The sequence below is a fragment of the Apium graveolens genome, chromosome 2, assembly GCF_009905375.1.
Source record: "Apium graveolens cultivar Ventura chromosome 2, ASM990537v1, whole genome shotgun sequence".
NCBI classification, from domain to species: Eukaryota; Viridiplantae; Streptophyta; class Magnoliopsida; order Apiales; family Apiaceae; genus Apium; species Apium graveolens.
In genome coordinates this window covers 168,772,925-168,800,916 of record NC_133648.1, presented here as the reverse complement: position 1 = coordinate 168,800,916, position 27,992 = coordinate 168,772,925, and the positions used below count along the sequence as shown (strand labels likewise).

At 38.3% G+C, this 27,992-nt stretch overlaps 3 protein-coding genes across 4 annotated transcripts; 2 read left to right on the top strand and 1 right to left on the bottom strand.

Annotated features, from left to right (window-relative positions):
* Positions 1-6,119: 6,119 nt before the first annotated feature.
* LOC141707981 (E3 SUMO-protein ligase MMS21) lies at positions 6,120-10,347 on the bottom strand. 2 transcript variants are annotated; one of them, XM_074511437.1, is made up of 7 exons: positions 10,177-10,347; positions 10,037-10,108; positions 8,856-8,966; positions 8,666-8,776; positions 8,129-8,268; positions 7,168-7,256; positions 6,120-6,506 (listed from the first exon to the last, which is right to left on the bottom strand). In XM_074511437.1, the coding sequence occupies exons 1-7, from the start codon at positions 10,237-10,239 to the stop codon at positions 6,355-6,357; spliced, it is 738 nt and encodes a 245-aa protein (XP_074367538.1). In that variant the 5' UTR covers positions 10,240-10,347; the 3' UTR covers positions 6,120-6,354. The 2 variants fall into 2 exon arrangements, with proteins under 2 accessions (XP_074367538.1, XP_074367539.1); XM_074511438.1 differs by lacking the exon at positions 10,037-10,108.
* An 11,638-nt stretch (positions 10,348-21,985) lies between these two features.
* LOC141695383 (uncharacterized) lies at positions 21,986-22,561 on the top strand. Its single transcript, XM_074499632.1, has one exon. The coding sequence runs from the start codon at positions 21,986-21,988 to the stop codon at positions 22,559-22,561; it is 576 nt and encodes a 191-aa protein (XP_074355733.1).
* A 1,016-nt stretch (positions 22,562-23,577) lies between these two features.
* Positions 23,578-27,210, top strand: LOC141695374 (uncharacterized). The gene has a single exon (XM_074499625.1). It carries the CDS (start codon positions 23,578-23,580, stop codon positions 27,208-27,210), a length of 3,633 nt encoding a protein of 1,210 aa, XP_074355726.1.
* Positions 27,211-27,992: the final 782 nt, after the last annotated feature.

Below are 27,992 nucleotides of genomic sequence, written 5' to 3'. Positions count from 1 at the left end.
CGAGCCCCGTTCTCTGTCTCTCTCATTCACATCTCTCACATCTCTCTCATGACCTCACAATCTCTCTCTTTCTCCTTCTTCCTCTCGCTATTCCCTCTCTCTCTTCGTCTCTTTCTCCCTCCTTGTTCTGTTCCGATCGACGCCTGTTTTCCGGCCATCGTTTCCGGTTGGTTTCACCGCTTTTTGGTTGTGCTATCCTATTGCGTATGTATATATATATCCATATGTATATATGGTATATGTGTGTGTGCATTGGGTTTAATTGTGTCTCTGTTTCTCTAAGTTGTGGCTGCCGTTTTGTTGGTTTGCCGGTTGTTTGTGGTCGGTGGTGTTCTTGTGCGCGTGTAGCGCGTGTTGGCTCTGCTGGCTTGCAATCTGTTGTGCGTGCTTTGATATGAAATTTTTGGATTTTTGTTGCAGGAAATTAATAATTGAATAATGTTCGTGATATAAATTATAATTTTGTGCAGGGAATCATCATAATTAATCGGCGAAATTTATTTGGAAACCCGAATATGTTCGGGCACCAATAAATTTTTCCGCCGTCGGCTCGCCGAGGCTCATCGCCGACGGCGGAAAAATTTATTGGTGCCCGAACATATTCTGGTTTCCAAATAAATTTCACCGCTAGTCGCTGTCCGGTGAGAGTAGACTGATCAGCTATCTTCACCCGTTAAATATCCAATAGATTTGATTGATTCAGTTTTGAAATTGTTTAATAAAGCAAAGCGATTTTGAGGTTCCCAAAGAGGAACAAGTTTCATAGGTCCTGTGATGGGACAAGTTTATGGTTCCCGTAACGGAACAAATGATTTTGGGTCCCCGTAACGGGACAGATGGTTTTATGGTTCCTGTAATAGAACGGAAGGTTTGAAAATGGAAATAGCATGCTAGAATTTAACTATGGTTTTTATGCACAGCACACAACTATTGATCTTGTTTTACAGAGCATGCTAGTTTTGATATCCAGTTTACAATTGTTTTACATATTTCTGGCAAGTTATGAATTCTGTTCCTGTAACAGTTTTACTTTAAACAGTTTTACTTGTTATTCATATAATGGTGTTGCTGAGCAAGCAATTGCTCACCCTTGCAGAATGTTTTATATATATATATATATATATATATATATATATTGCAGATGCCTAGGAGATTCTTCGGTGATAGTCGGGCAGAGTTCCAGTTCCTTTCGTGTCGGACTCCTCTGAGATGGTTGTGCTAGACCAAGGGTGGTCTGTTGAGTTGATGTGTTAAGTTAGCTGCGTCGAGATGATTGTTGTAAGTTTGAGTTGTGTTAGTTGATTAACCTGAGTCATACTTAAACCTGGAAAAGGTCTTGGTAAAGGGGTCGTAGTTATGTTTTAGATTGATTTATAACTATTATTATTGTTGTTGATGATGTCAACTCCTGACCCCGGAGTTGAGGCCGTCACAATGAACTTGGCAAGCGTTCTAATTATCTTTGTGACTTTATTATTATATCGTCGCATCATCTCTGAGGTTTATAACGCTTTCCTCTGATACCATTTTTGTAACACCCCCAAATCCGGGGTCGGGGATTCGGGTCGTTACGGTATTTATTCTCATTCATAACACTTCACTTTAATTAAATAAATAACTACACAATGTGACCCCACAGTAATCCTTACGCAACAACACGTTAAAGTCTTAGAGATGAAATTGAAATAGGTAATAGTCATTGAATCCACAATTTAAAAGTTATTACAACCCAAAATGATTACTTATTAGGTTTACAGTTCTTTGCCATTATCCAACATAAGTTATAATTATACATAATTTGATTCCCAAAAACTGAATGTCTAAGCTACTGATAGAACTACATGTGCGGCAATGGCGGCTAAAATATCAGCGGGTAGACGCAAGACGCTTTCCATGCTCTTGTGTTGGGTCTGCTTGAGTCTGGCCATCCTTCCGAACTGTTGTTGTGTGATGAAGAAATGAAGTAAGAGTGAGCAATACAGATCGCAAGATAATATAGTTTAATTAGTAAGGCAAATATCTGAATTGAGAACTTACTGAAAATCTTTATCAAGTGTAAGATGATTACTCACTATATATAAGTTTAGAAAGATGAAGTTACAAAATACTCCCGTATACTTATATCTTTTTAGAAAAACTACTTGAACTACTATTGTTCAAAGTATAATAAGTTTTCAAAAGTTCATCATATAGATGAGGTTACAAGATAAAGCTTGTATAGAAACAATCTTTGAAATATCATTTAAAAGAAATGAAGTTATGAGATACATCATGAAGTCCATATATATATATATATATATATCATACACTCTTTGAAAACCTCTATTATGAAAAGTATAAACAGAGTTGTAATATCCAAAGATTTTGCAAGAAGGAAAGATTTGGCATAAACCCGATACCTTGCTGATCAGGAAAAAATATCAATCAAGTCACTTCTCTACTAGATGGATGAATTCCTCGTTGGTCATCAACGAGGAATAATATATATATATATATATAAACGGTGGAATATTGTCTAAATGTCTAAATATTATGAATCTGATTCACGCTAATAAAAAGTTTTCTTTTTTATTTTTAGATACACTTTTTCCTTAATTTAAATACACAAATTTATGAATGACATTAAATATTTTTTCAAGAGTTTGTCGGCATAAACTTTTGTGTAAGAATAAGATATATTTTTATGCATGGCAGGTAATTTGAAAGTATAGAAAAATAACATTTATCTTGATTTTATGTCGACTCGGTATTAGAGCTAGCAGAGGAATTGTAATAACCCCAAATTTTATAATCCTGATGAATAGTAACTTGTATTGATTTTGCTGATTAATAAAAACTATCAGACCACCCTATATAGGAATTCTGTTATGGATATTATGAGATCATATTAATACTCTATTATGTAAATGAGTGAATGTAAATGTCGTCAAAATTCGAATTCGAACATTTTGATTTTTCCCGAAAATGCACCAGATACCGAAAGAATCAAGTATAAGATAACATGATTAAAATGAATTCAATTCAAGGATTTTAATAGAGGAACATTAAAAGAATATAAAATATCCAAGTAATAAGATCATGTATATGATCACTCAAACGATTAACGAGAACGAGAGTTAAGCGAACCGTAAAACAAATAAGCGATCAAGGATCAAGCTTATGAAAAACAAGGATATTAACCAAAAATTTAGGTACTAATCAAGAGGATTAGAGCAAGATGATGTCATCACGCCAAAAGGAATTGACAAGTGGCAAGGAGGTGACACATGAATGATGATGTAATCAAAGAAGAGGATATTTGTGCAAGGATTAATTGTGGCCAAGTGATTTAACCTTAATTAAACCAAGATTAAGATTAGCCAAGGCCTAAATCACCACACAAATAACAAGACAAGAAATCAAGAAGCATTCTCTTCCCCCTTGTTCTTCAAGCTCTCGGATTTTATCAAAAAGTGAGGAACAAAAATTCCAAAGTCAAGCTCCACTTCATGATATTTTGCAAGGTAATTATATAAGATTCTCCATGGTAGTTATAGACTTCCTAAAAGTTTAAGCCTCTAATTCCATTCCAATTTTTTCTAGTAAATTATCAAAAGTGATGAAGAATAGTACTTTCCAAGAACTAACTTTCCTGATCTTGTTTTCTTGGATGATAGTAAGGCTATACAAGGATCATAAAAGACTTAATAGATACTCATACACTCCAAGGAAGTTATAATCTCTAAAACCCTAGCCTTGACTTGTAGTTTTGATGAGTTTTATGGATGAGTTAGTGATGAAAAGCATGATCCATGTATATTTAGTTAGTTAAGATTGTTTAGTGATGGTTGTTGTTGATTGATCTAAGTTAATGCTTGAAATGTTGATGATCTTGAAAGTTTTTACTTGGGCTAGTATTGATTAAGTGAGATCTTATGTTGTTGGTGATTGTTGGTGATACGATATTTGGAAATCATGTAAACATAGTCGTCGTAATTCCTGAATTTCTAAATGACCATATTGTTTTAGACAGTAGGCCCGAGACCTTCACTGTCCAAACTTCACCACTTCCATATTTAGCTAGATTATGTTGTAAGCTTCGTTTTGATATATGGTTCGCTTAGATCCGATTTACGGTTTAGGAAAAATAATTGTTTTAAGTAACGGCGTTTCGCGAACGAACCCTTACCCCTCACGTAACTTTGAGATCATGTTTAAGTCCCTTAAAAGACTAATTGGATCACGAAACAATTATGTAAAGTATATTAGACAGTTGGTAAAGCCCTCGCGAAAGAGTCGCCTTAAAATGTTTAACGGTTAATTTTATAAAATGGTGGAGCCGAGTGTACGCGAGCGACTAATGTAAATCTTTAAGTGTAGAAGCGAATGTTAGAGTATGAATGAATAAAGTCCAGTTTCTTAAGAGACCGATGATTAATTCCGGTTTATGTGTTGTTTATAGGTTACCGAACTCATCCTAGTCCCATTTCCACCTCAGATCGCTCAGGCAAAATTTATACCCGTATTACTGTTATTGTGATGATATATATATATATATATCATGGTTGTCACGTCGAGGAGTCGAAGCGAGTCGATGGACCTCCCGCTAGTCGACTAGTCGATTAGTCGTAGACTAGTAGTAGACTAGTTGATAAAAAAATAATATATTATTATAAATTATATATTTGTGATTAAATATACACACATATATATTTGGATTATGTAATGTAGATTTCTAAGTTATAACCTCTTCCATAATGTTTTTTTTAGATTCCAAGGAATACAGTAATCGTGCAGAATGGAGATTGCAGAAAAACTTTAAACTTATCTATTATCAGTTATCACATATGTATAGATACATTTATATATAACTATACATAAAATATACATACATATATTTATATGATGGTTTGTATATATAATTATACATATAATATACATACATATATTAGATAGAGAAGAAGAAGGTAGAATTAAAGATTTGTAGAAGGAAGAGAAGAAGAATTAGAGAAGAAGAAGATTTCTTACCCGTTAAAGAAGCAGCCGTCGTTGGAATAGAGAGAAGGTTGTGGCTGGTGGGTAATAGGCTTTTATTAGACCCGTTTCTTTTTTTATTAAAGATTGACCGGGTTTGGACCATTTTTAGTCCGGGTTTGGACCGAGTTATAAACCAGTCGGTGATCCAAACGACTTAGCAGCCCGACTAGTCGACCGCTTAATCGACTAGGCGACCGAAATATCAACATTCACCGAGTCGAGATGTTGAGTCGATAACTATTCACCGCTTGGTCGACTAATCGACGACTAATCGACCGACATGACAACAATGATATATATATATATATGTATTATCTTGAGATAAGTGCATGAGTATTGTTAGCAAATCTGGTGATTTATTGTTGCATGTATATTTTTGGGAAGCATGTTCAGAAGATATATATATATATATATATATATATATATATATATATATGTATATATATATATATGTATATATATATATATATGTATATGTATATATATATATATATATATATGCATGCATGTTTTGAAATCTTGATATTTCATTGTCAATACAATTGCTTATAAGCTACATAATATCTATGCTAGAGATAAGCAGTAATTGTTTAATTTAGCCATGCAAAATGATAGAGCTTACGCACAGAAATATATACATGGAAATCCTATGCAGAAAACGTGTATACAATCATGGAGAGCAAAAGATATGGAAAAGAGGGAAATAAGTATGTGCTACTGGTGTACTGGTCCACAAATAAGAAAAGAAATAAAACTTATAAAAGTAGTCTACCAATAAGCACAAGCTCTGCAATGGAATCTTTAACCATGCACCTTTGTTAGCAAGAACTATGTAGCTAGTATGAGCCTCAAATATCATCACCAAAGGGCAAACAAAGGTTATATACTAGGAAGTTGTAACCAAGTCTCGTAACTTTTTGGGTTATATATTTTCTGCTGAAGTATTCAGGAGATTTGTTTGTTACACCAAGAGCTTAAACAAAGTGTGGAGTTTTAGCTAAAAAAAGAAACACAAGACAGGGAGCAGGTAAGCAATATAGCAGGAGCATCAAAGGTGCAATATATTTGTGGGAGCATACTACTATTTTCCTACATAGATAGAATTGTAATTGTAATAAATTGAGTTTAAAATTAAGGATACTTGGAGAAGGATTAAAATCATATCCACATACAAGTCAATTCAAGCATTCTTATACCATTTACGAGAAACAACTAAACAACATTTACAATAAAATTTACTTCAAGGATCAGCAATAAGAAAATAGGACAAATCAATGACCATTTTTTGAGTTTCAAATCAGACTTTGTGATCAGAAACTTGTGCATGTTTCAGCTTGCTTACTCCGATTGCTCTTCCTCATTAAGGTCAGTGAAGTCTTCTATAATGTTGGTCAGCCCGGTTTGCTTACTCATAGCTATCATTTCTTCAATTTCAATTCGTAATAATGGGTCACAAACCACTCTATCTGCCCGCAATAATTTTGGGCAACCTGGAATAAAATGTGAAATTTGAGAAAATCAGACTAGCATTAACGGGGAAGTTCTAAAATTAGAATATCAACGCTCAAGAGAGAACCCTCTTAACAAGGGAACGAGAGAACCTTTTTTTAAAGATTAATTTTAAAATTCAAAAAAGGTGTAAATGTTTTTTTTTATTTTCGTAGTGCTTCCATAAAATTAATTACAAACAATTTGTTTAAAAAGTTCAAAAAAACCATGAAAAAAAATATAGAATCTACTTTTGAACCTCATAAAATTTAAAAATCAGTTTTTGAATCTAATGAATGCTGATTCAAATCTTAATTTTAAAATTTATGTAATGACTATTATAACATTAAAAATAATTATTTCTTAAAATAAGCTAAACAATATTTAGAATCTTGTTTTAGATCCAAGGTTCTCTCGTTCCCTTTTTAAAAGGGTTCTCTCTAGAACCTTACTCATATATATATATATATATATAGGCAAATTATCCACAGGGGCCCACTTGGCTGCGATACACAATGAAACATTGCGGCAGGTGAGAGCTGCCGCAATGAAACAAGTGCCGCAATGTTTCATTGCGGCTGGTGTATCCCATGCAACGATGGCTGGGGATAAGTTTCCATATATATATATATATATATATCTGTGTGTGTGTCTATATATTACCTGTAATGGGACATTTAGCTTGCTGCCCTTTTGTGGCCTTTATGAATTGCATTATAACCTTCTTGTCATATATGTGCTTGCAGTCCACACTACACCAATCAATAGAAAATAATGATTAGTCACTGAAACAAACTCAACAACGAGCAATGTGACTTGACATGTTTAATTACATAAGCGGGCTTATAAATTACTGTTTGTGTAACACATACACAACAAAATAAGTAACACAAAGCATAAATCCTAACATCAACCGTGGTTTGAGATTAACCAGAACTTAATTTATAACGAGAAGACAATAGAAGTCCCCTGAAGCCTAACAAATTCATACCTTAATTCTTTACATTAGATTTTCTTTAGTTCAAAGAGGGTGAACAAATAAACGAAAGCTAAAAAATAAAGAAAGAAAGTAAAAGTCTGAACTGGAAACATAACTAGATGTACAGTCAGGCCCTACCTTAGGGATTGACTCTTTCATAAAGCTATGTAATTAATTTTTTTTCTTATAGTAAGGACGAAGAAACATAGGAAATACATCAACGTGAAAATCTTTCGATCACTGTAATAGGGCCGTCATATTAACTGACTCCGAATCATCCAATTTCCTCATCCGATATATTTATTGAATAAGAAAGGTAACGAGAAATGTATATTAGAAGTTTTTAGCAGTTGATGATAACTCTACCTACAGGTTTTCTCAGTTTACAAAGCAGCATTTCACCTTGTTGACATTGGTTATAACTTTTACGATTCCACATTATGACTACATGTACAAGGCATCATAAAGAAGATGCACTATGTGTACTAATACAGGAAGAAAATTTATTTAGATTATGTGACCAACTAAATTTTAAGACATTATTCAACAAGTAATGCATCTGATAGAAAATTTCTTTCCTTAAGAAATGAAAGTGCCTATCAAAAATTAGCAAAAAAAAAGTGCCAACCAATTCTAAAGGTATACCTTCGGACCGGGTCTGACAATGCAATAATAGGCTTTCCGCTAAGTGGGCATGTAAGATTCAGAAGGTTGGACTGTGTACTAGTCACTATGATATCCTCCTCCTCTTCACCTGGCATAGGCTGTCCAGCATGATTAACATTCTGAAAGAAGACAGGCAGAACCACAACAGAATTAGAAGACAACCTCGAGAAGATAACATGACTAAAATTATATTAGACAAGTAACCAACATCGGCAACAGAGAGTAGAATAGTAAGAAAGCCAATGGTCGATAAGTGGTTTAATTTATCAATCCCTGTCCCAGAACACTTTATTTAATTGAAACCAGAAAGCTCGGAATTATGTGTCTTCAACAGTAAAAAGGATAATTACCTCAATGAATCTAGAAAAGAGGGTATGAAACACTACATAATTAAAACAGAAATAAGGGCTAAAAGAAGTGGATAAACTTTAAGCAATGTAATTATGTGTGTGTGTTTTGGATTTCAATGCTATCACAGAGCTATAAGCTTCATTTAAAGTATAGAAACAACCATACCCATATGGCTGCAGTAAACTGACGAAATAAGGGATCTTTTTCGGGAACAATTGACGTTCTAGCTTTTTGCCTTTCAATTTCATCATCAAACAGCTTCTTAAAATCTGCTAGCTGCATAACAAATGTTACGACAAAATTATTAGCTTAAATGGTGAAGGAGAATGTTTTAGAGCTGAAACATTGTATTTACCCCTTCTTTAGGTTCGTATCCTTTCCCAACTGATTCGATTGCGGATGAAAAATTCATGCAATCTCCAGTACTTTCCAACAATTGAACAAAACCAACTTCCAACTCCTTCACCTGAAACAACATTCATGTAAGATTTTGCAAGGAAATAGGAAGCTCAAGTTACGTGATGTTAAAAAACATGGTTTCATCATGTTGATAACAAAACATTTCATAAACTTTTCCACGAAAAGTAGTTCCATTATTTGCGGCTTCAACATCTCCCAGCTGAAGTAGCCTACAATGTCCTGAAGTTGGTCTCTGCGAGCATCTTTAATATAATTTAAGGGTATAAAAAGATTATTGTTCTCAGCAGTCAGCACTTGCAATTTTGGTGCCTGTGAAGCAGCTATGGAGGGAGAATGGTGATGATGATGTAACATATCGTTAATGCAGGATTTAGGCCTATTGATAAGTGCTTGAATCCTTACTCCCCATATGGTCAAGAAAGTCTAGGTCATTCCTCCTACATAAATAAGTACTGTATGTAAAATACTCCAAGTAGAGCTTGGCAAATTACATATCTAAGTGAGTCGTATTATGATGTCTGGCCCCATTTCATTTGAGTTAAATAGCAGGAACATTAGGTTTTGACGAGAAAAATATGAAATACCTTTAATTTCAGATGCAATTGCAGCGTGTGGCATCTCAGTGAATACTTAACACTCAGTAAAGGATCCTTCTAAGGGCATCTCCAATAGAGATTGCTAACAAAATTGTCAAACCATGACAAATCATTAAATATATTATTTTTTAATTGTCTCTCACATCCATGTCACTCTTGGCAACATTTATTAAAATTTTACTCCAATAGTTAAGCAACTTTAAAAGTTGTCCATGTGGTCCCTCAATATTAATTTTATATTTAGTTCAATATAAAAGTGGGTTGAGTAATATACACTTTAAATGTTTTTTATGACTTTTTGTTAATTTAGGAAGTTGTCAAGGGGTTGCCAAGTCCCATGTCACATAAGCTTTGCAACCTACTTGGCAACCCCTATTGGAGATGCTCTAAATGGTACAAAATTAAAAGAATGAAATGTCCTAAAAGACCAGATGACCTTGGATGCAAAGCAATTGAGTATGTATTAAAAGGAACTAAGTAATTAGTAGTATTGATTAGTTAGAAAGAATGGGGGGCACACCATTTGAGATTGGTTATCAGCTTCTAAATCAACAGCAATATCTTTGAACATAAGCATAGTTTTACGAATGTCCTGAAACAAATACTAGAGAATTAGGGGTTTGCAAGGAAAGAGGGAGGGGGTGTAGAAAGAATACATACAGAAATGAGAGATTGATTATCGGACTCGAGACTCATTGCCACGCTATTCATTCTCGACGCCATTTCCCCCAACACTACTTCTTCTCGTTTCAATTTGAAAATCCCTACATACACACACACCCGCTTCTTGCTGTCTAATTTCCGATGCTCAACGCCTGCTTCAAGCTTAAGCGGGGGTAATATTCAATTATAATTTTAAAGCCCTTTCTTTAAAAAAAAAATTAATTTCAGAAATATTTTTTATATATCTTGGGGTTAGAGTATTTAATCATAATTTTAAAACTATAAATAAAACCGTTCTTTGCGGCGGCGTTATTAATATTTTATAAATTCTGATTTCAACTAATTTTATAATCTAGATAAAAATTACTTTAAGCCGTCCTTCCGTCGAACACAATACTAATGAATAAATATTATAATTTAGATAAAAAATTAGCTTGAGCTGTCTTTCCGACAACACAATATGAATAAAAAAAATTATAATTATTTACATAAAAAATATTTTGAGCCGCTTTCCCGTCAAATACAATTACTAATAAATAATTATTATAATTTTAGATAAAAATTAACTTGAATCGACTTCTCGTCAAACACAATATTAATAAAAAAAATATTATAATTTAGATAAAATTATATTGAGTCGCCTCCCGTCAAACACAATACTAATAAAAAATTATTGTAATTCATATAAAAAATTATAATCTTTTTATATAAATCCAATTATCTCGCTTTAATAAATTAGGATACCTAATTTGAATATTTCTCGTTTCCAAATTATGATACCCATTCTATTCTCAACACATTAAAAATAATTCGAATATGAAATCCTCTACTTTATAAAATAGGTTCTGTTGGACCAGGACAAGACGGCCCAAAGGAATTATAGTTAGAATAATCACAATACATTATGTAAAGCCCAAGAAGGCCCAGATTGTAAGGATTGAGCCCATTTGAGACTTAGTATAAATAAAGGACAACAATCTCATTTGAAGGGGTTGGCTAATTAAGCAAAGAAGATCATCTCCTAAAAATATAGACTAATAATAATATTATTGGTACATCATTTGGCGCTAGAAGGAGCTTTGTTTTAACAAGATCCAACCAGAAGATGATTGTAGAAGAGCTTGATCCGGGAACCGCCGGACCAACTCAGGTAAAGAAGTTGACGGCAGAAGTTGCCACCGACCCCTCGACCCACGACGATCGCGAGCTTCCAAAACAACCGGCATTGAAGCTGAAGTGTTTGTTCCCTCCACCTGAGGCTCCTCCAGAAGATCAATTTCTAGGATTGAAGGACTCTCTCCAAAGGGACAGAAAAAGAAAAGCTGTGTCAGACCAGCGTTTTAGGGTTCAAACATCTAAAGGAAAAAAAGTTCTCTCGAGCGACGTTCGGCTACATTTGGAAAAGAAAGAAAGGCTAAAAGCCCAAAACCAAGGAAATCCGAAAGATTCCCTTGATTCAGATGAAGAACTCGAGTTTCTAGAGCGCGAAGCTCAGAGATTGCAGGCTAAACTTGAGCGAAAACGTGAGATCCACCGTCTCCGTCGAGAGCTCCAATAAACTACAATTCAAAATGAAGGACAAGATGATGAATTTTATGATGAGGATGATGCGGAGTACGAATATGAGCCCTCGGCGGAGTCAACATATTCGCAACCTCGCGAACGTCGACAGAGGACAGTGTCATCTGCCGATGTCTCACATCAGACAGAATCCACAGAATCTATATCTCACGAGGAGTTCACTAAAATGCAGGAAGAAATCGCCCAGATGCGTACCTTGATGAGAAATCAGGCAGGGTTTGAAACCGTTTCTGAGAGCCCCCTATCATTAGTGCTTGAGAAGGCGCGCATCGACAGGACGTTGAAAACGCCTGCTCTCGATCATTTCGACGGATCCTCGGACCCGTTAGCATTTCTAAATACATTTGACGGTCGCATGGCTTTCTTCGGCCACTCGGAGATCGCTAGGTGTCAGTTCTTCTCCACTTGCCTTCAAGGCACGGCTCTCCGATGGTACAGTAACTTGCCACCTCGGTCAATCGACTCGTGGACAACTCTGAAAAGCAAGTTTCAAGCCCGATTTTCCAGCAACTACAAAGGAATCAAAGTTACTGCATCCTTGATGACAATGCATCAACGCTCCGGCGAAAGTCTCAGGAGTTTTCTATCCCGATTCAGGGAAGAGATAACAAAAATTCCAGACTTAATAGAACAGATGGCTGTCAATTTCCTGACAGCGGGCATCGATAAGTCTAGGCATGGCCTCCTTTTAGAAGAGATCTTTGAAAAAAGGCCGAAAACACTACAGGCTGCGTTCCAGATTATAGAACACCGCATGATGCTTCAAGAAGCGGTAAGCTGTATACAATCTCCACGGAGGTCGTCAAAGTACGAACGACGCCGAAGCTACAGTCCACGATCCCCTGCGAGGGAAAGGCGCCGAGAGCGACATAGGTCGTCCCCGCCTCGCACATCGGACCTCCCCCCGAGGGATAGAAGAGAAAGGGATTGGCAACCCCACAATCGATCTGAAAAAGAGTTCACGAAACTCAATACTGAGAAAACGACAATTTTGGCGGTTTTAAAAACGGAACCGGACTATCGCCCTCCAAGACCCATGAAACCAGGAAGACCCCCAAGCTCCAGATATTGTGAATATCATGAAGATACCGGCCATACAACAGAGCAATGTTTTCAACTTAGCAATCTCATCGAAGGAAAAATTCGTCGAGGGCAACTAGTCCACTATGTGCAACACGATGATGAACCCAGACGTTAGCATCGAGGCGAAAACGACCGTGTAATCGACGTTATTTTTGGCGACGTAGCCGCCGGGGGTCTCTCCCACAACTCTCGCAAGATTTATGCTCGAGAAGTCTTTAATGTCAATCCCTCGACAGCTAAACGCCCTCGAGTGAATCCCTCCCCCGTCATTTCTTTCTCTGATGACGATTATCGTCCCGGTTTCATCGAAGGTCATCAAGATGCTCTCGTCATCACAACACGTGTGGGAAACAATACGGTTAAGAAAATGTTGGTCGATAATGGTAGCTCCGTCGACGTGTTATATCACCATGCTTTTGCCCGAATGGACATAGGAGATCGAAGACTCGAAAACTCCCGAACCCCGCTATACGGGTTCACAGGCAATGAGGTTCACGTTGTAGGAACCATCGATATGCCAGTGCTTTTCGGTTCCCCTCCCTGTCAGATTTGGAAAATGGTCAAATTCCATGTGATTAGCGCTTCCTCAAGCTTCAACGCCATTTTGGGACGAACAACGATCACCGCACTCCGAGCTATAACATCTATCTCCCACTTGAAAATGAAGTTTCCCACAGATTTCGGCGTGGGAGAAATGATTGGTGATCAAGTAACAGCAAGACAATGTTATCTAACCACCGTTTCTCCAAGAAAAAAGACAGAGGAAGAGCTAGAAGTCAATCAAGTACTAGATATCGACCCAAGAGAATTGGTTGACTCATCCACAAGCAATTCATGCTCCCCTCTCGAAGAAACAGAAGATATAGAAGTATTTGAAGGAAACCCAGATAAAACAACAAGAATTGGTAAAAACCTCTCATCAGATCTCAAAAGAGATATCACAAACCTCATTCGGGAATTCTCCGACATTTTCGCTTGGGTCCCGAGAGACATGCCTGGCATCCCAGAGACCACTGCTCGATATTCGCTGCACATCAGTAAAGACACCAGGCCTGTGCGCCAGAAACAACGTATATTCTCGGCCGAGAAAAGAGCAGCCATCGACCAAGATGTCGACAGACTCCTCGACGCCGGTTTCATCGAGCCCGTGCAATTCCCCACGTGGATATCAAACGTAGTTCTGGTTAAGAAAAGCAATGGGAAGTGGAGAATGTGCATTGATTATTCAGATGTGAATATGGCGTGCCCTAAAGATTTTTACCCTTTGCCCAATATCGACCAACTCATCGACGCCACAGCGGGAAACGAACTCCTGTCCTTTATGGACGCCTTTTCGGGGTATAATCAAATTAAGATGGATTCCCATGACTGGCAACAAACTGCTTTCATCACTCATAGAGGGGTCTTTGGATACAAAGTAATGTCCTTTGGATTAATCAACGCGGGTGCTACTTTTCAGCAGACAATGGATAAAATATTCTCTTCGCAGATAGGAAGAAACATGCTAATATACGTCGATGACATGATCACAAAGTCAAAAGCTACCTCCGACCACGTGACAGACCTTCGAGAAACGTTCACCAATGCAAGGGCAAATAACATGCGACTGAACCCGGCAAAGTGTTCATTCGGCCTTACTGCAGGTAAATTTTTGGGATTCCTTGTTACCCAGAAAGGCATCGAGGCCGATCCAGCTCAGACAAAAGCCATCCTAGAAATGAGCAAACCAAGATCCATTAAAGACTTACAAAAACTCACAGGGTGTATAACCGCACTTCGAAGGTTCATTCCTCAATCTTCAAAGAGATGCCTCCCGTTTTTCTCTGCAATGAAAAAAGCTTCCAGATCATCGCAGTTTGAATGGAACGAAGACTGTGAAAAGAATTTCACGGAGCTAAAGATGTTTTTGACAAATCCTCCAGTTTTAACACGACCCTTAACAGGTGAGCCGCTACGGGTATATCTCTCAGCTTCCGACGAAACGGTCGCGGCAGTATTGGTCCGTGTCGATGAGGGAAAAGATATTCATGTATATTACATCAGCCACTCACTACGAGACGCGGAAACAAGGTACCCTCAAGTCGAGAAACTCGTATACGCTCTCGTTGTCGCAAGTCGTAAGCTACGCCATTATTTTCAAGCGAGAGAAATCCATGTCCTGACCAATCTTCCTCTGAAAAGAATCCTGCACAAGCCCGACATAACAGGCAGGCTCGCAGCTTGGACCATCGAGTTAAGCCAGTTCTACATCGAGTATAAACCTCGAACGGCGATCAAGGCCCAAGTTCTCTCAGATTTCGTCGCCGAATGCCAGTTCCAATCCAAGACGCACAAACCTGACGAGGACCAGTCTCGTCCGTGGCTTCTGTTCGTTGATGGTTCCTCGACGTCCGGCTCTGGAGGAGCAGGGGTCATATTAATCAGCCTAGGAGGATTCAAAATTCAGCAGGCTCTCAAGTTCGGGTTCTCCGCCACAAACAACGTGGCCGAGTACGAGGCACTCATTGCCGGTCTAAAACTCGCATCTGATCTCGAAGCAGAGGTCATTGACATATTTGGGGATTCTCAGTTGGTTTGCAAACAAATAAGTGGCGAATTTAAGACGCATAATGAAAGGATGGCCCGATATTTAACAAGAACACAAGAGCTTCTTAGCAAATTCCCTTCATGGAAAATGTCAAACGTCGACAGGGAGAAAAACCAGTGGGCAGACTCTCTAGCCAAACTAGCCTCTTCCAGTCTCCCCACTAATCTCAGCCCAACATACGTCGACATTTTGGAAACCCCCTCTATCGACGAAATATCAGTCAATCAAATCCAGGCTAGGTTCGATTGGCGCCAACCCTTCCTTGAGTACATTATTGACAACAAGTTGCCTGAGCATAAGTCCGAAGCCCGCACTCTCATGTTCAAAGCCAGGAACTACTGTGTTGTGGGTTCGGAGTTATACCGACGTGCCCTCTCTGAGCCTCTGCTCCGTTGCTTGTCTCCAGAAGAGGCTCTCCAAGCGATCGTGGAAATACATACGGGAATCTGTGGAGAACACCTAGGAGGAAAAACATTAGCCCTCAAAGTTATCCGACAAGGCCTGTTCTGGCCTACAATCCGGAAAGATTGTGAAGATTACGTCAAGAAATGTCAAGCATGTCAGTTGCACGGAAATGTAAACCGTCGACCCACAACTGAGCTGAACTCTATTCTCAGCCCATGCCCCTTTTTCCAATGGGGAATAGACATTGTGGGTCCCTTTCCAAAATCCAAGAATCAGTGCCAATACATCGTAGTCGCGGTGGATTACGCAACCAAATGGGTCGAAGCAAAGCCACTTGCTAAAATACGAGAAAAAGAGATGATAGAATTCTTTATGGAATACATCGTCTTTCGCTTTGGGATCCCCAGAATCTTAGTTTCTGATAACGGCACTCAGTTTGTAGGAAAGCAATTTGAGGAGGCTCTGCTCGAATTAAAAGTCCAGCACATCAAAGCATCTGTAGCATACCCCCAAGCAAATGGACTAGCAGAGGTAACAAATAGAACCATCCTACAAGGCCTGAAGAAAAGAATTAAAGAAGTACCCCGATGTTGGGTCGACGAACTACCGAATGTATTGTGGTCGTATAGGACGACTCCCCGAAGTGCGACGGGCGAAACTCCCTTCCGACTTGCATATGGAGTCGACGCTGTCATACCTGTCGAGATAAGTCTCAGCTCACCACGGATCGACGTATTCGATCCCGCTCTATCTCTCGTCGGACTCCGCCTTCACAATGATCTGTTAGAAGAAACAAGGGAAGAAGCCCGAATGCGGATGGTTGCCCAACAAGAAAAAACTGCAAGGTACTTCAACAAAAAAGTCAAACCCAAAGACTTCAAGGTTAACGACCTTGTCTTAAGAGATTCCGCAGCGTCGCAACCCACTGTCTCAGGAAAATTCAAACCAGCTTGGGAAGGCCCTTATCGGATCTCGAGACTTGTAAGCTCGGGGACCTATGAGCTTGCGCACCTCGACGGGAAACCCATCAAAAATGCTTGGAATGGAATTCACCTCAAAAAGTTCTATCAGTAATTTAATCTCAGTTGTAACTTGTTATCTTGAGGCAGTAAAATGCCATTTCAAAAACAAACCCTCGATATAATAGGGGTCGCTACGAGGTTATGATGAACAAATTTCTTTAACTTGGAAAAAGCACAGATTTTCACTTCCTTCACTCCTTAACTAAAAATAATCATTCATTTCTAAACAAGTGTTTATACAACCACTTCACGACGACGGTCTGGGCAATAAAATCTCTCTCATAATGTAAACACTCGACTACGAAGCTAACAAACGACTTAATGTTTCAAACTCGAGACAAATAGATAGCAAAACCAGCCAATACGTAACTGCTTACATCATAGAAATAAGTTTAAACAATGGATCGCATACCTTATACTTCTTACAAATCCAGGACCACAGTGATTACTACACTTCTCAAGTTCTGGGACTTCCATGATGTTGGTATCAATAAAGCTCTTAAACACTTAAAAAATGTTCAAATACGATTACAAAAATCACAGGGCATACCCTGCCTTCACGCGTTACCACCCTTCGATGCCAGGTCACGAAGATAGTCATCAAAGGCATGACCCTCGACGGCAAAACCAGCCTCTTCCATCCGCCGAAGGCATCGTCCATAACCGTCGCCCAGAGCACCAGCGATATCTTCAACGGCTTTCTCTACCTCTGTCTTCAAATCCGCATTTTCTTTCACGATCAACTTGTAGGAGCCATCCATTCCTTCGACCTGTCGAAGCAAGCCTTGGCGCTTGCCTTTTTCCTCTTCAAGCTCCCTTTCCACCTCGAGCAGTCGACCCTCGAGCTCCTGTATCCTCCCACTCGACACCTACTCTGTAGCCTCCATCTCAGCAACCTTTTTCGACAGTGCGGAATTTGCCTTAGTCAAATCAGCCACCCTGTGCTCGAGTTCCGCAAAACCCACCGCAATCTTCTTCTTTTCCCCCTTCAAGGCAGCAAGTTCAGCTTCGAGCTTGGAACAAGCCTCACCATCAACATCAGCCTTGTAATCCTCCAGTATATGCATAAAATCGGAAAGAAACTGCAAAAAAGGGGGGGAACATGAAAACAGGGTCGACAACTATGACTATAAACGACCATGACCGAACACGAAAACAAAAAAAACATGCACATTAAAAAGAAAGAGAAGGGAATGAACGTACCCTCCCAGCCCGGCTCTTACATCGATCAACAAGGTCCTCACGCTTCCTCCCATCATAAGCGACCAAGTCCTGAGGTAAGTTAAAGAGGTTAAGTGCCCTCAAGGGCACAGTTGATCCCCCCGTCCATCGCTCCGTGGGCTGAATCTCGACCCTCATCACCTCTTTCTTCGACCGAGGGTCGACGGTCTTCCCATAAACCCTTTCCCCGGCAGTGGCCACATCTTTGTTCACACCCTCGAACCCGACCCCCCGGCCTCCAACAACCACTTCATCATCCTCCCTCCGAAACCGCTTTCGAGGGTTGCCCTCCACGCGGACAAGATCTGAAACAACCCTCTCATTGTCTTCAATTACCTTGTTTCCCTGGTCATCAAGCAATTCAATTGAAACTGAATGAGGAACCCCCGACGGTCCAGCCCTGGCCGCATCAGCAGGCCTCCTCGCAGCACGCTGCAATAACAACATCATTGCCTTGTCCATTCCTCCTCGAATTCCTCCGTCTAAAACCTTTTTAAGTGAGGCGCCTTCCACTACAAAGAAACAAACAAAACAATAAGTCAGCCATCCTATATATAAGCACTTACGAAAATTAAAATAAGCAAGAGCCGACAATGACAAGTACAAAAACTAAGTACGTAAGCAAAATAAGGGCAATAACAATTAATACATCCCCCTTACAATCGTGCATCCCCAAAAATCCAGAGTCCTTCAAATCTAAGTGCGTATACCATGTCCTCGACCCATGAAACTCATCGAGGTAGGCAGTATCGTGCTTCTCCATGTTATTTAAATAATCAATCGTGCCCTGGCTAACTTTCCCGCAAGGCTTTACAAATTCCAAGTCAGGACCCCCAACGTACAACCATTGCGAGTGATAACCAGAATTCGATGACCTAACACTAACAATCTTCATCCGTCGATGTCGGGAGTCGAAATATACTTGGCCACCATAGTACCGCACACCATAAATAGAGAAAAACAACTTCAAAGTCGGTGATCGACCCTTATCACAGCACAGCGCCACGAAACCACTTAACTGAGCAACAGAATTTGGTGTCAGCTGTCCTAAACCACAACCGATAGCCTCATACATCGTCAGGAAGAACGGATGCATGGGCAAACGAAGACCAAACTGAAACATTATCATCGCAACCCCATGCATCCCGAACTCGGGCATCATCCAAACCCTCTCATCTGCTGTCGGCACTCGGTAACGGTAGCCGTTAGACAGGTCGATGTACTTCTCCAACTTACTCGCAGGGGGGTCGACGGTGATGTAATAACTAAGATAGTTTAAACTAGGTTTGCTCTCAAATTCGATCCTACCTAGTCGAAGACTTTCCTCGACCGTTCTATTCCTAAGTTCCAGGGTACGAGGACTTAAGGGTGGAGAGGGCATAGGACCTGGAGGCACCCCCCTCAAAAACTCATCGCTTCTTAAGAAATCAAAAGATCCACACTGACCTAGGTCCGGGATCTCTAGATTATCCAAGTTCAAAACAGACTCCTCGTCACCCTCCTCTAACGGTCGCTTCCCGGGGTCCCGGTTGGTGGCACTATGCGACGACGACGACGAAGGAAAGTCGGCCATTATAAATCGGTAAACTATAAACACGACCGACCCGCAGATAAAAAGGAAAAGGAATAGAGAGAGAGAGAGTAGACGACTTACAGTGCGAGCCCAGAACGCGCTGCAATCCCCTTTGAGATACCTGGAGAGGAAGTCGAAGAGGTTAGCCTGGAAACCTGCAAAAACAAAAAAAAACCTGGAAAAATAAATTCAAAAACACACATGTGCGGATATATACCTTCAAAAAAAAAAAAAGCATTACGTTTAATTTCTTTCTTTTTTCGGACACACACATTTGACTCCTATCTCGAATTAACAGTTATTTTTCTTTTGCTTCGTTCGTTCATTTTTTCACTAATTTTTCCCTTCATTTCATTATCATGTCCGGTCACTAACTTTATTCAGGTATCAAGACAAAAACCTCGGAATTCAAAGCGCAAGGGTGGAGAGCACGAAAACATTAGATTTTTCTAATGTTGGACCAGGACAAGACGGCCCAAAGGAATTATAGTTAGAATAATCACAATACATTATGTAAAGCCCAAGAAGGCCCAGATTGTAAGGATTGAGCTCATTTGGGACTTAGTATAAATAAAGGACAACAATCTCATTTGAAGGGGTTGGCTAATTAAGCAAAGAAGATCATCTCCTAAAAATATAGACTAATAATAATATTATTGGTACATCAGGTTCTTAATCCAAATCTTCTCCTTTATAAACTACAATAATTATTCTATTTACAATATGGTTAAAGATAATTCAAATCTCGACCCTCTCTTTATGAATTGGAAAATGAAAGATATTTTAGTTATTCATATTTACAATTTTAAAAGTTAAAAAAAAATTGAAACAATATTAGAAGTGTTGTCGAAACTCCCATCACAAATACTTGGTCACCAAATATATTTGAGATACTTTAATTTGTCGTTGATTTTGGTACATCTTTTGTGATATTTTCATGTGATGGCTTAATTTGACACAAATATAAATACGAATATAAGCTACATGAGAAGATAAATAAATTTGGTTAAAACTAAGTATTAACACAAATATATAACGAAAGACGGTAGATAATGTTGTTAGCACCTCTAAAATTAACTAATCCCAACTATTTGATGAATTAATTCTCAACTAAAGCCTATCTAGATAACCTCAGTCTCAACCAAATCCAAATCCTACAAGTTTTCCAGAAATATTTTATTAAACAATCATAACCCCGAATCCAAAGTAATCAAAGTATATATAAAAACTAAATAAAAAAGGACTAACAAATAAATGAAGTTGATCTCGTTACAAGATTTGGGTGATAATACAGGCTCCAGTTTTGAATTCCACTTCTACACAAATACGAATGCATTTTATGTCTTGAATATAAATAAATGAATTTTCTATTCTACTACAAATAAAATTTTAAGTTATCAGTATTTCTTATAAATTCAATTTTTTTTGCTAATTTATAATTTCAAATTCTTCTTCTTTATATATTTAAACACATATATAATTAAACTGTTAATTTTATGGAATTCCAATTATTATCGTATATAAACTCGAACACTTGTTCTATTTGTAGTATGACTTTTTTATAGATTTCTTCTAGTATGGCTTAAGTTTCGAATTCCCTTTTTTGTTTGCTAAATAAAGTTTCGAATTTTACTCCTACACAAATACGAATGTGTTTTATATTTCGAATATAAATAAATACATTTTTTATTTTCATATAAATAAAACTTTAAATTATATGTTTCTTATAAATTTGAATTTTTCTCCTTTACACATTTGAGCACGTATTCTAATATAATCAAACTGTTAATTATATTTAAGTTCGAACCATTCTCCTCTTTAAACTCTAATCTTATTCTACTTCTAAATATGTCAACCGGACACTTAACTATTTCTAATATGTTAAAAAATATTCTTAATTTTTTATTATTTAAAATTCTAAAACTTTAAAAAAATTAGAAAAATAAATCATTAAACTTTGAAGATGAAAATCTTGGCTTTAAAAATTATCATCGATGTAAATGAATAAAGTACACCTAAGTTGGCAAAGATTTATTCGCGCATATTGTTGAACCCTGCGAAGACATATATGCACCGCAAAAAAAAAGAAAAAAAAAAGAGTAAAAAAGGACCAGACTTCTCCTTTCATTAGAATATCACTCTCCTGCTTAAGACAATATTTTAAGTCTTTAGGGACGTGAATATTATGTATATTTAAGTATTATAAGTAGAAAATACAAATACATAATATGTCTTGCCTACGAGCAAGTTTTGTCTTGTTCATGTGACAAGGGTATAGGTCATTATTCCGTTCTTTCATATTATCTGTGTGTCTAAGTCAAGGTTTGAAAGGAAATGTCGGCACCGGCAACAAGCTTGGAGGATCTGTATGCACAGCTCACGGTGGAAGATGAGGGGGAAGGAGGAGTAATTGTTGCGGATGGAGAAGTCAGAAATCAACAAGCCACATATGTCTTGGTAGGACGTTTTCTTACAGAGAAAAATATTAACTTTAAGGCCATGCAAAATGTTCTTGCTTCGCTGTGGCGTCCAAAGGAAGGAATGGAAATCCATGACATCGGAGGCCATCGATACTCGTTTGTTTTTTACCATATCTTGGATATGCAGAAGGTTGTAGAAGGGGGGCCATGGACGTTTGAGCAGAGCTTATTAGCATACCATAGGCTTGAAGGTAACGAGGATCCACATCTGGTTAATTTGCATACAAGTGATATGTGGGTTCAAGTATATGATCTCCCAAAGGGTTTCAACTCGGAGCAAATATTTATGAATATAGGAAACTTTGTTGGGAAATTTGTGAAATCTGATCCGGCAAATTTGAGTGGAGGATGGCGAATGAATGCTCGAGTACGGGTGACAATGGATCTGGATAAACCACTTAAAAGACGTATGAGGATTAAAAGAGAATGAGGAGAATGGAGCTGGGTGAATTTTAAGTATGAGAGACTTAGTAGCTTCTGTTTTGTTTGTGGAATAATTGGTCATTCTGACAGAGACTGCAGCCTGGAGTATGCCAATCATGAAAAAGAAATACCTCGGGCATATGGAACCTGGTTAAGAGCACCAACAAGAAACATGAGTTCCCAAAACTTGGGAGCAAAATGGCTTCGAAATGGAAATGAGGGCAACAAGGTATGGGAAGAAACAGGAGGAAGATCAACGGCAGAAACCACCGTGCAGGGCAGGGATAGGGTGGAGGAGAGATTCATGGAAGTGGATGGGCAATCAAGCGAGATTTTAGGGGATGATGGGGGGATTAGAATTGTGCAGAAAGATCTTGGGAGTAAAATCCGGCAAAATAATTTATCAAATCAAATATCTGGGAGCGCGGGAGGAGTTATATTGGATAATGAGATAATTGTAACCGACCCGAAAAGGAGGCGTGTTGAGGGGGAAAATATCACGGATGACAGTGCAGAGATTTTATCAAATGGGCCTAAACAAATTACTGGGCCAAAAAACTTGCGAGAGGCGGGACTTGCGGAGCAAGCCCACCTAGAACAATGAGTTTACTAGCTTGGAACTGTCGTGGGCTGGGCCAACCACGTACAGTTCGATTTCTGAAAGAAATCACAAATCAATTAAAGCCCAGTTTTGTTTTTCTTTCTGAAACGTTAACCACACAATCTAAATTAGAAGCAGTTTGTAAGGAGATTCATTTTGCTGGCTGTTGGGTTATTGATGCGGAGGGTCACAGTGGAGGTTTAGCTTTATTGTAGAAGAATGAGGGAGGGTGTAAAGTAACTGCAGCTAGTAAGAATTTTATTGACTTTGAGATAGAGAATGATCAGGTTGGGCGTTAGCGATATACTGGTTTTTATGGATGCCCGGAGAGAGGAAAGAGATATGAGTCATGGAATATTATACGTACTCTGGCTGGTAAATCAGATCTCCCATGGTGTATAATCGGAGAATTTAATGACTTAATGTTTGCAGATGAGAAGAGAGGAGGTAGGGACCATCCACGCAGTTGCTTAAATGGTTTTGGGGAAGTTATAAGGGACTGTGAGCTTGTGGATTTGGGGTTTGTGGGAGAGAAATATACTTGGGAGAAACCGAGGGGAAAGGCTAACTGGGTGCAGGAGCGGCTTGACAGGGGTTTAGCCACACAGCAATGGAGGAATTTGTTTCATTTGGCTGAAGTTCGGGTTCTTGAAGTGGCTACCTCAGACCACTTACCTCTATACTTACAGTTAAATAAACAAGTATATGTGCCAAGGCGTAAGCGGTTTCAGTTTGAGAACATATGGATAAAAGAGAAGGATTGTTTTAATTTAGTAAAGGATAGCTGGGAACATACAGCAGGGAAACCAATCTTGGAGAAAATGAGTTATTGTGCACTCAGACTGGAGGAATGGGGAGGGGGTATCAGTCATGAATTTAATCAACAGCTTTTGGAGTGTCGAAAGAACTTAAGGAAATTCAGAGCTCATCGAGATGTACCAGGGATTCAAACGTATAATGCAGTGAGATGGGAGTATTTGAATTTACTGGAAAGGAAGGAGGTGTATTGGAAGCAACGTGCGAAGCAAATGTGGCTGCAGCATGGGGACCAAAATACGAAATTCTATCATCAGTTTGCATCAGCAAGGAAAACGAATAATGGGTTTAAACGTATTAAAGATACAGGGGGTGAATGGAAAGAAACTGAGGAGGAAATACAAGGAGTAATTACGAATTATTATGCAGAAGTGTTCCAAACTTTGGGGCTGAATGGCAAGTTATCAGACCGAGAAACAGTGAATCAGGTGACAGAAGATGAGAATGCAAACTTAGTGGCTGAGATTACGTATGAGGAGGTCAGAAGTGCAGTGTTCTCCATGCACCCGGATAAGTCACCTGGGCAAGATGGTTTAAATCCGGCATTCTTTCAAACTTATTGGTGCATAGTTGGAACAGATGTGGTCCAATTCTGCCAGCATTTTCTGAGTACGGGAGAGCTCCCAAGTGGAATAAATCAAACGCTGGTATGTCTAATTCCAAAAGTTAAAGAACCTCAAGCAATGACTGATCTACGACCAATTTCATTGTGTAATGTGTTAGTTCGCATACTTTCTAAAGTCATGGCGAATAGATTAAAACCTTGTTTGAAATTGTTGATTTCGGATAAGCAAAGCGCATTTATAGAGGGGAGATTGCTTAATGATAATGCATTGATAGCGTTTGAAGTTAATCATTATATGAAAAGATTGTCTCAGGGAACTAAGGGAATTGCAGGGTTTAAAATAGACATTTCAAAAGCCTATGATAGGTTGGAATGGGAGTTTATTCGAAACATGATGATAAAGTTTGGATTCACTGACTTGTGGATTGAACGGATAATGGGTTTGATCAATTCAGTTTCCTACAGTTTTATTCGAAATGGGAATGTTTTTGGAGAGGTCATTCCATCCCGGGGGGTGCGACAAGGCGACCCAATATCTCCGTATATATATATCATGTGTGCGGAGGGGCTTAGTTCTATTATTCGAAGGAATGAAGAGGTTGGTTTATTGCACGGGTGTAAAATTGCTCGGGGTGCACCTACGATATCACATTTATTATTCGCGGATGATTGTTACTTCTTCTTTCGAGCCACAAAGACAGAAGCTAATATTATGAAGCGGATTCTGGGTAGGTATGAGAGTATATCGGGACAAATGATTAATTACACAAAGTCATCAGTCAATTTTTCCTCGAATACTATTGGACGAGATAGAAGGGATGCATGCCAGCAGTTGGGTGTAAATGAAGTTCAGAATCCGGGTAAGTATTTGGGGATGCCCATGTGTGTAGGAAGGAGAAAAGCTGCAACTTTTTCTTTTCTATCTGACAAGATTAACCAAAAATTACAGCTTTGGCAGAATCAGACCTTATCTAAGGCAGGTAAAGTGACCTTACTAAAAACAGCAGCTCAGGTGGTTCCAAATTTCTGGATGAGCATGTTGTTGATCCCACTGGAGGTGTCTGACAGAATTGAAAAGAGTATGAATGCGTTTTGGTGGGGGAGTGGAAATTCGGGTAGAGGGATTAAATGGATATCTTGGGAGAGACTATGTACGGTTAAAGAAGATGGTGGTCTGGGCTTCAAGAGATTAAGGGAATTTAACGTGGCAATGTTAGCAAAACAGGCTTGGCGCGTGATAAATAATGCAAACCCATTACTAACAGATTTACTCCGTGCTCGGTATTTTCCCAACTCAAACTTTCTGGATGCAAAGCTTGGGAGCAGTCCTAGCTATGTATGGCGGAGTTTAATGGAGGCTCAAGGTGTGATAAGGCAAGGTTACAGACGTCGTATTGGGGACGGAAAAGATACAAAAATCTGGAAGGTGCCATGGTTACCTTGTTCTTTAAACGGGTATCTCACAACTGATATACCTGAAGAATTGCAGGATATAACGGTGGAGAATTTGATGGATGAGAGTAAGAGAGCATGGGATGACGATGTGTTACAAAATATTTGTAATGCTCGAGATTGTGAGCTGATAAAGAAGATTCCAATTCCAAGGATTAGGAAAAATGATTCTTGGTTCTGGTATTTTGATGAGAAAGGGGAATTTTCAGTTAAGTCATGTTATAGACATATTCGAGGAGAGCGGGAGTGCCTAGAGAAGGTGTTCTGGAAAAAGCTATGGGGTCTTAAACTACCAGGAAAGGTTACAAATCTTTTATGGCGCACTTGCAGAGGGGTACTGCCTACAGCTGTTGCTTTGGCTAGAAAACACGTAGAGGTAAGTACAGTGTGCTCATGGTGTCAAAGGGCTGCGGAGGATGATATGCATATTCTTTTTCAATGTTGTTTTGCTAGGGATTTGTGGGATAAAGTTGGCCTTGCAGAGCTGGTAACTGTTTCACCGAGTGACACTGTTATGACAATCTTAAAGCGCGTATTTCAGAATGGTGGACATCAACGAAATGGTTTAGTTGGAATGTTATGCTGGAATCTGTGGTATAGGAGAAACAACTGGGTTTGGAACCGTATAAACACTTCAAGTTTTGGAGTAAAGTCTAGGACGGTAAATATGCTAGCAGAATGGAACCGTGCCAGGGAAGATATGCAGAAACAAACAGCTCGGACTCAAGCGAGTAATCGAATATGGAGTAAACCTCCTGAAGGGTGGGTTAAGATCAATGTAGACGCTGCTTGTATGTTGCGAACTGGGCAGATGGGAGTGGGGTGTGTGATCAGAGATGAGTGTGGCCGTTTTATGCGAGCTAGGAGTCAGGTGGTGCAGGGATGTCTGCAGCCAAGGGAAGTTGAGGCAATAGGCTTAAGGGAAGCTTTATCGTGGACAAAGAATTGGAGACGAAGTAAGTGTATCTTTGAATGTGATGCTAAGGCTTTGGTGGAAGCTGTTAATGGTGAGGGTGGTCAATCCTATTTCCATACGATTGTGGATGATTGTAAAGATATTATTAAACACTTTGATGAAGTGTTAGTGACTTTTGTCCCTAGATCTGCGAATATGGTAGCACACTTGTTAGCAAAAGCTACGTATTCTATGTCAGGTCTTCAGGAGTGGGTATCTACTGCTCCAGATTTTATCATTTGTAATATTGCCTCTGAGGAGGGTTAATTTAATGCAAGTACGTTTTGTTTCAAAAAAAAAGAGTAGAAAATACAAACTTTTGTTGACCGTATCATATCTAGGAATATAATAGAAATGACATGTGTTAGTATAGATCTCAGCAACCTAGTGTTTTACCGGGACTCTTTTTTAAGATTTCTTAAAAAATGTAATTAATAACTTAAAATTGAAAAATATAAATGATATAAATTTCATAAATTATAAGTTAGTTAGGTGTTTCAATAATTTAAGATTTTTTATAAGTTAATAACATGTTTGGTAAATCATAACTTATAAGTAATAATGTTTTAAAAAAAATTGAATTTTAATATAAGAATTAAATATATGAATATATAATTGAAAAGACAAAATGTAAAATACAAATATTGAAATTCACTAAAAATGAAAGATTAATTCTAGGTAAACCAAAATTTATATTAAAATAGTTGTAAAATTACGTCGCATGATACCTGTTGAAATTTAATTCGTGAGCGTATACGAATGCACGCGTAGTCACATAATATTATGAGAAAATTTACCATTTATAAAGTATATGGGAAAAAAATTATAAAAGTATTTAGAATTTTTAGCATTTTTCAAAATAAAAAAAGGTAAAAATTATAAAATATTTACTTAATATGTGCGGCAATATCATTCCATTCTGCATATCATAAATAAGGGGCATAAATTAGAATAATACCAAAACTTCTTTCGATTCAATTTAAATAAAACTGAACTTCTAATTATAAATTTTGAAATAATGAAAATGAGAAGTGAAATCAAAAAATGAG

What these genes read in the sequence shown, in the direction of transcription:
- LOC141707981 (XM_074511437.1), bottom strand. Translation starts at nt 10,239, where the DNA reads ATGGCGTCGAGAATGAATAGCGTGGCAATGAGTCTCGAGTCCGATAAT. An exon ending in CTGATAACCAATCTCAAATG is followed by an intron (nt 8,967 to 10,036) that starts GTGTGCCCCCCA and finishes ATGTTGTTTCAG; the next exon opens with GTGAAGGAGTTGGAAGTTGG. An exon ending in AGCTAAATGTCCCATTACAG is followed by an intron (nt 6,507 to 7,167) that starts GTAATATATAGA and finishes ATTTTATTCCAG; the next exon opens with GTTGCCCAAAATTATTGCGG.
- LOC141695383 (XM_074499632.1), top strand. Translation starts at nt 21,986, where the DNA reads ATGTCGGCACCGGCAACAAGCTTGGAGGATCTGTATGCACAGCTCACG.
- LOC141695374 (XM_074499625.1), top strand. Translation starts at nt 23,578, where the DNA reads ATGTTTGCAGATGAGAAGAGAGGAGGTAGGGACCATCCACGCAGTTGC.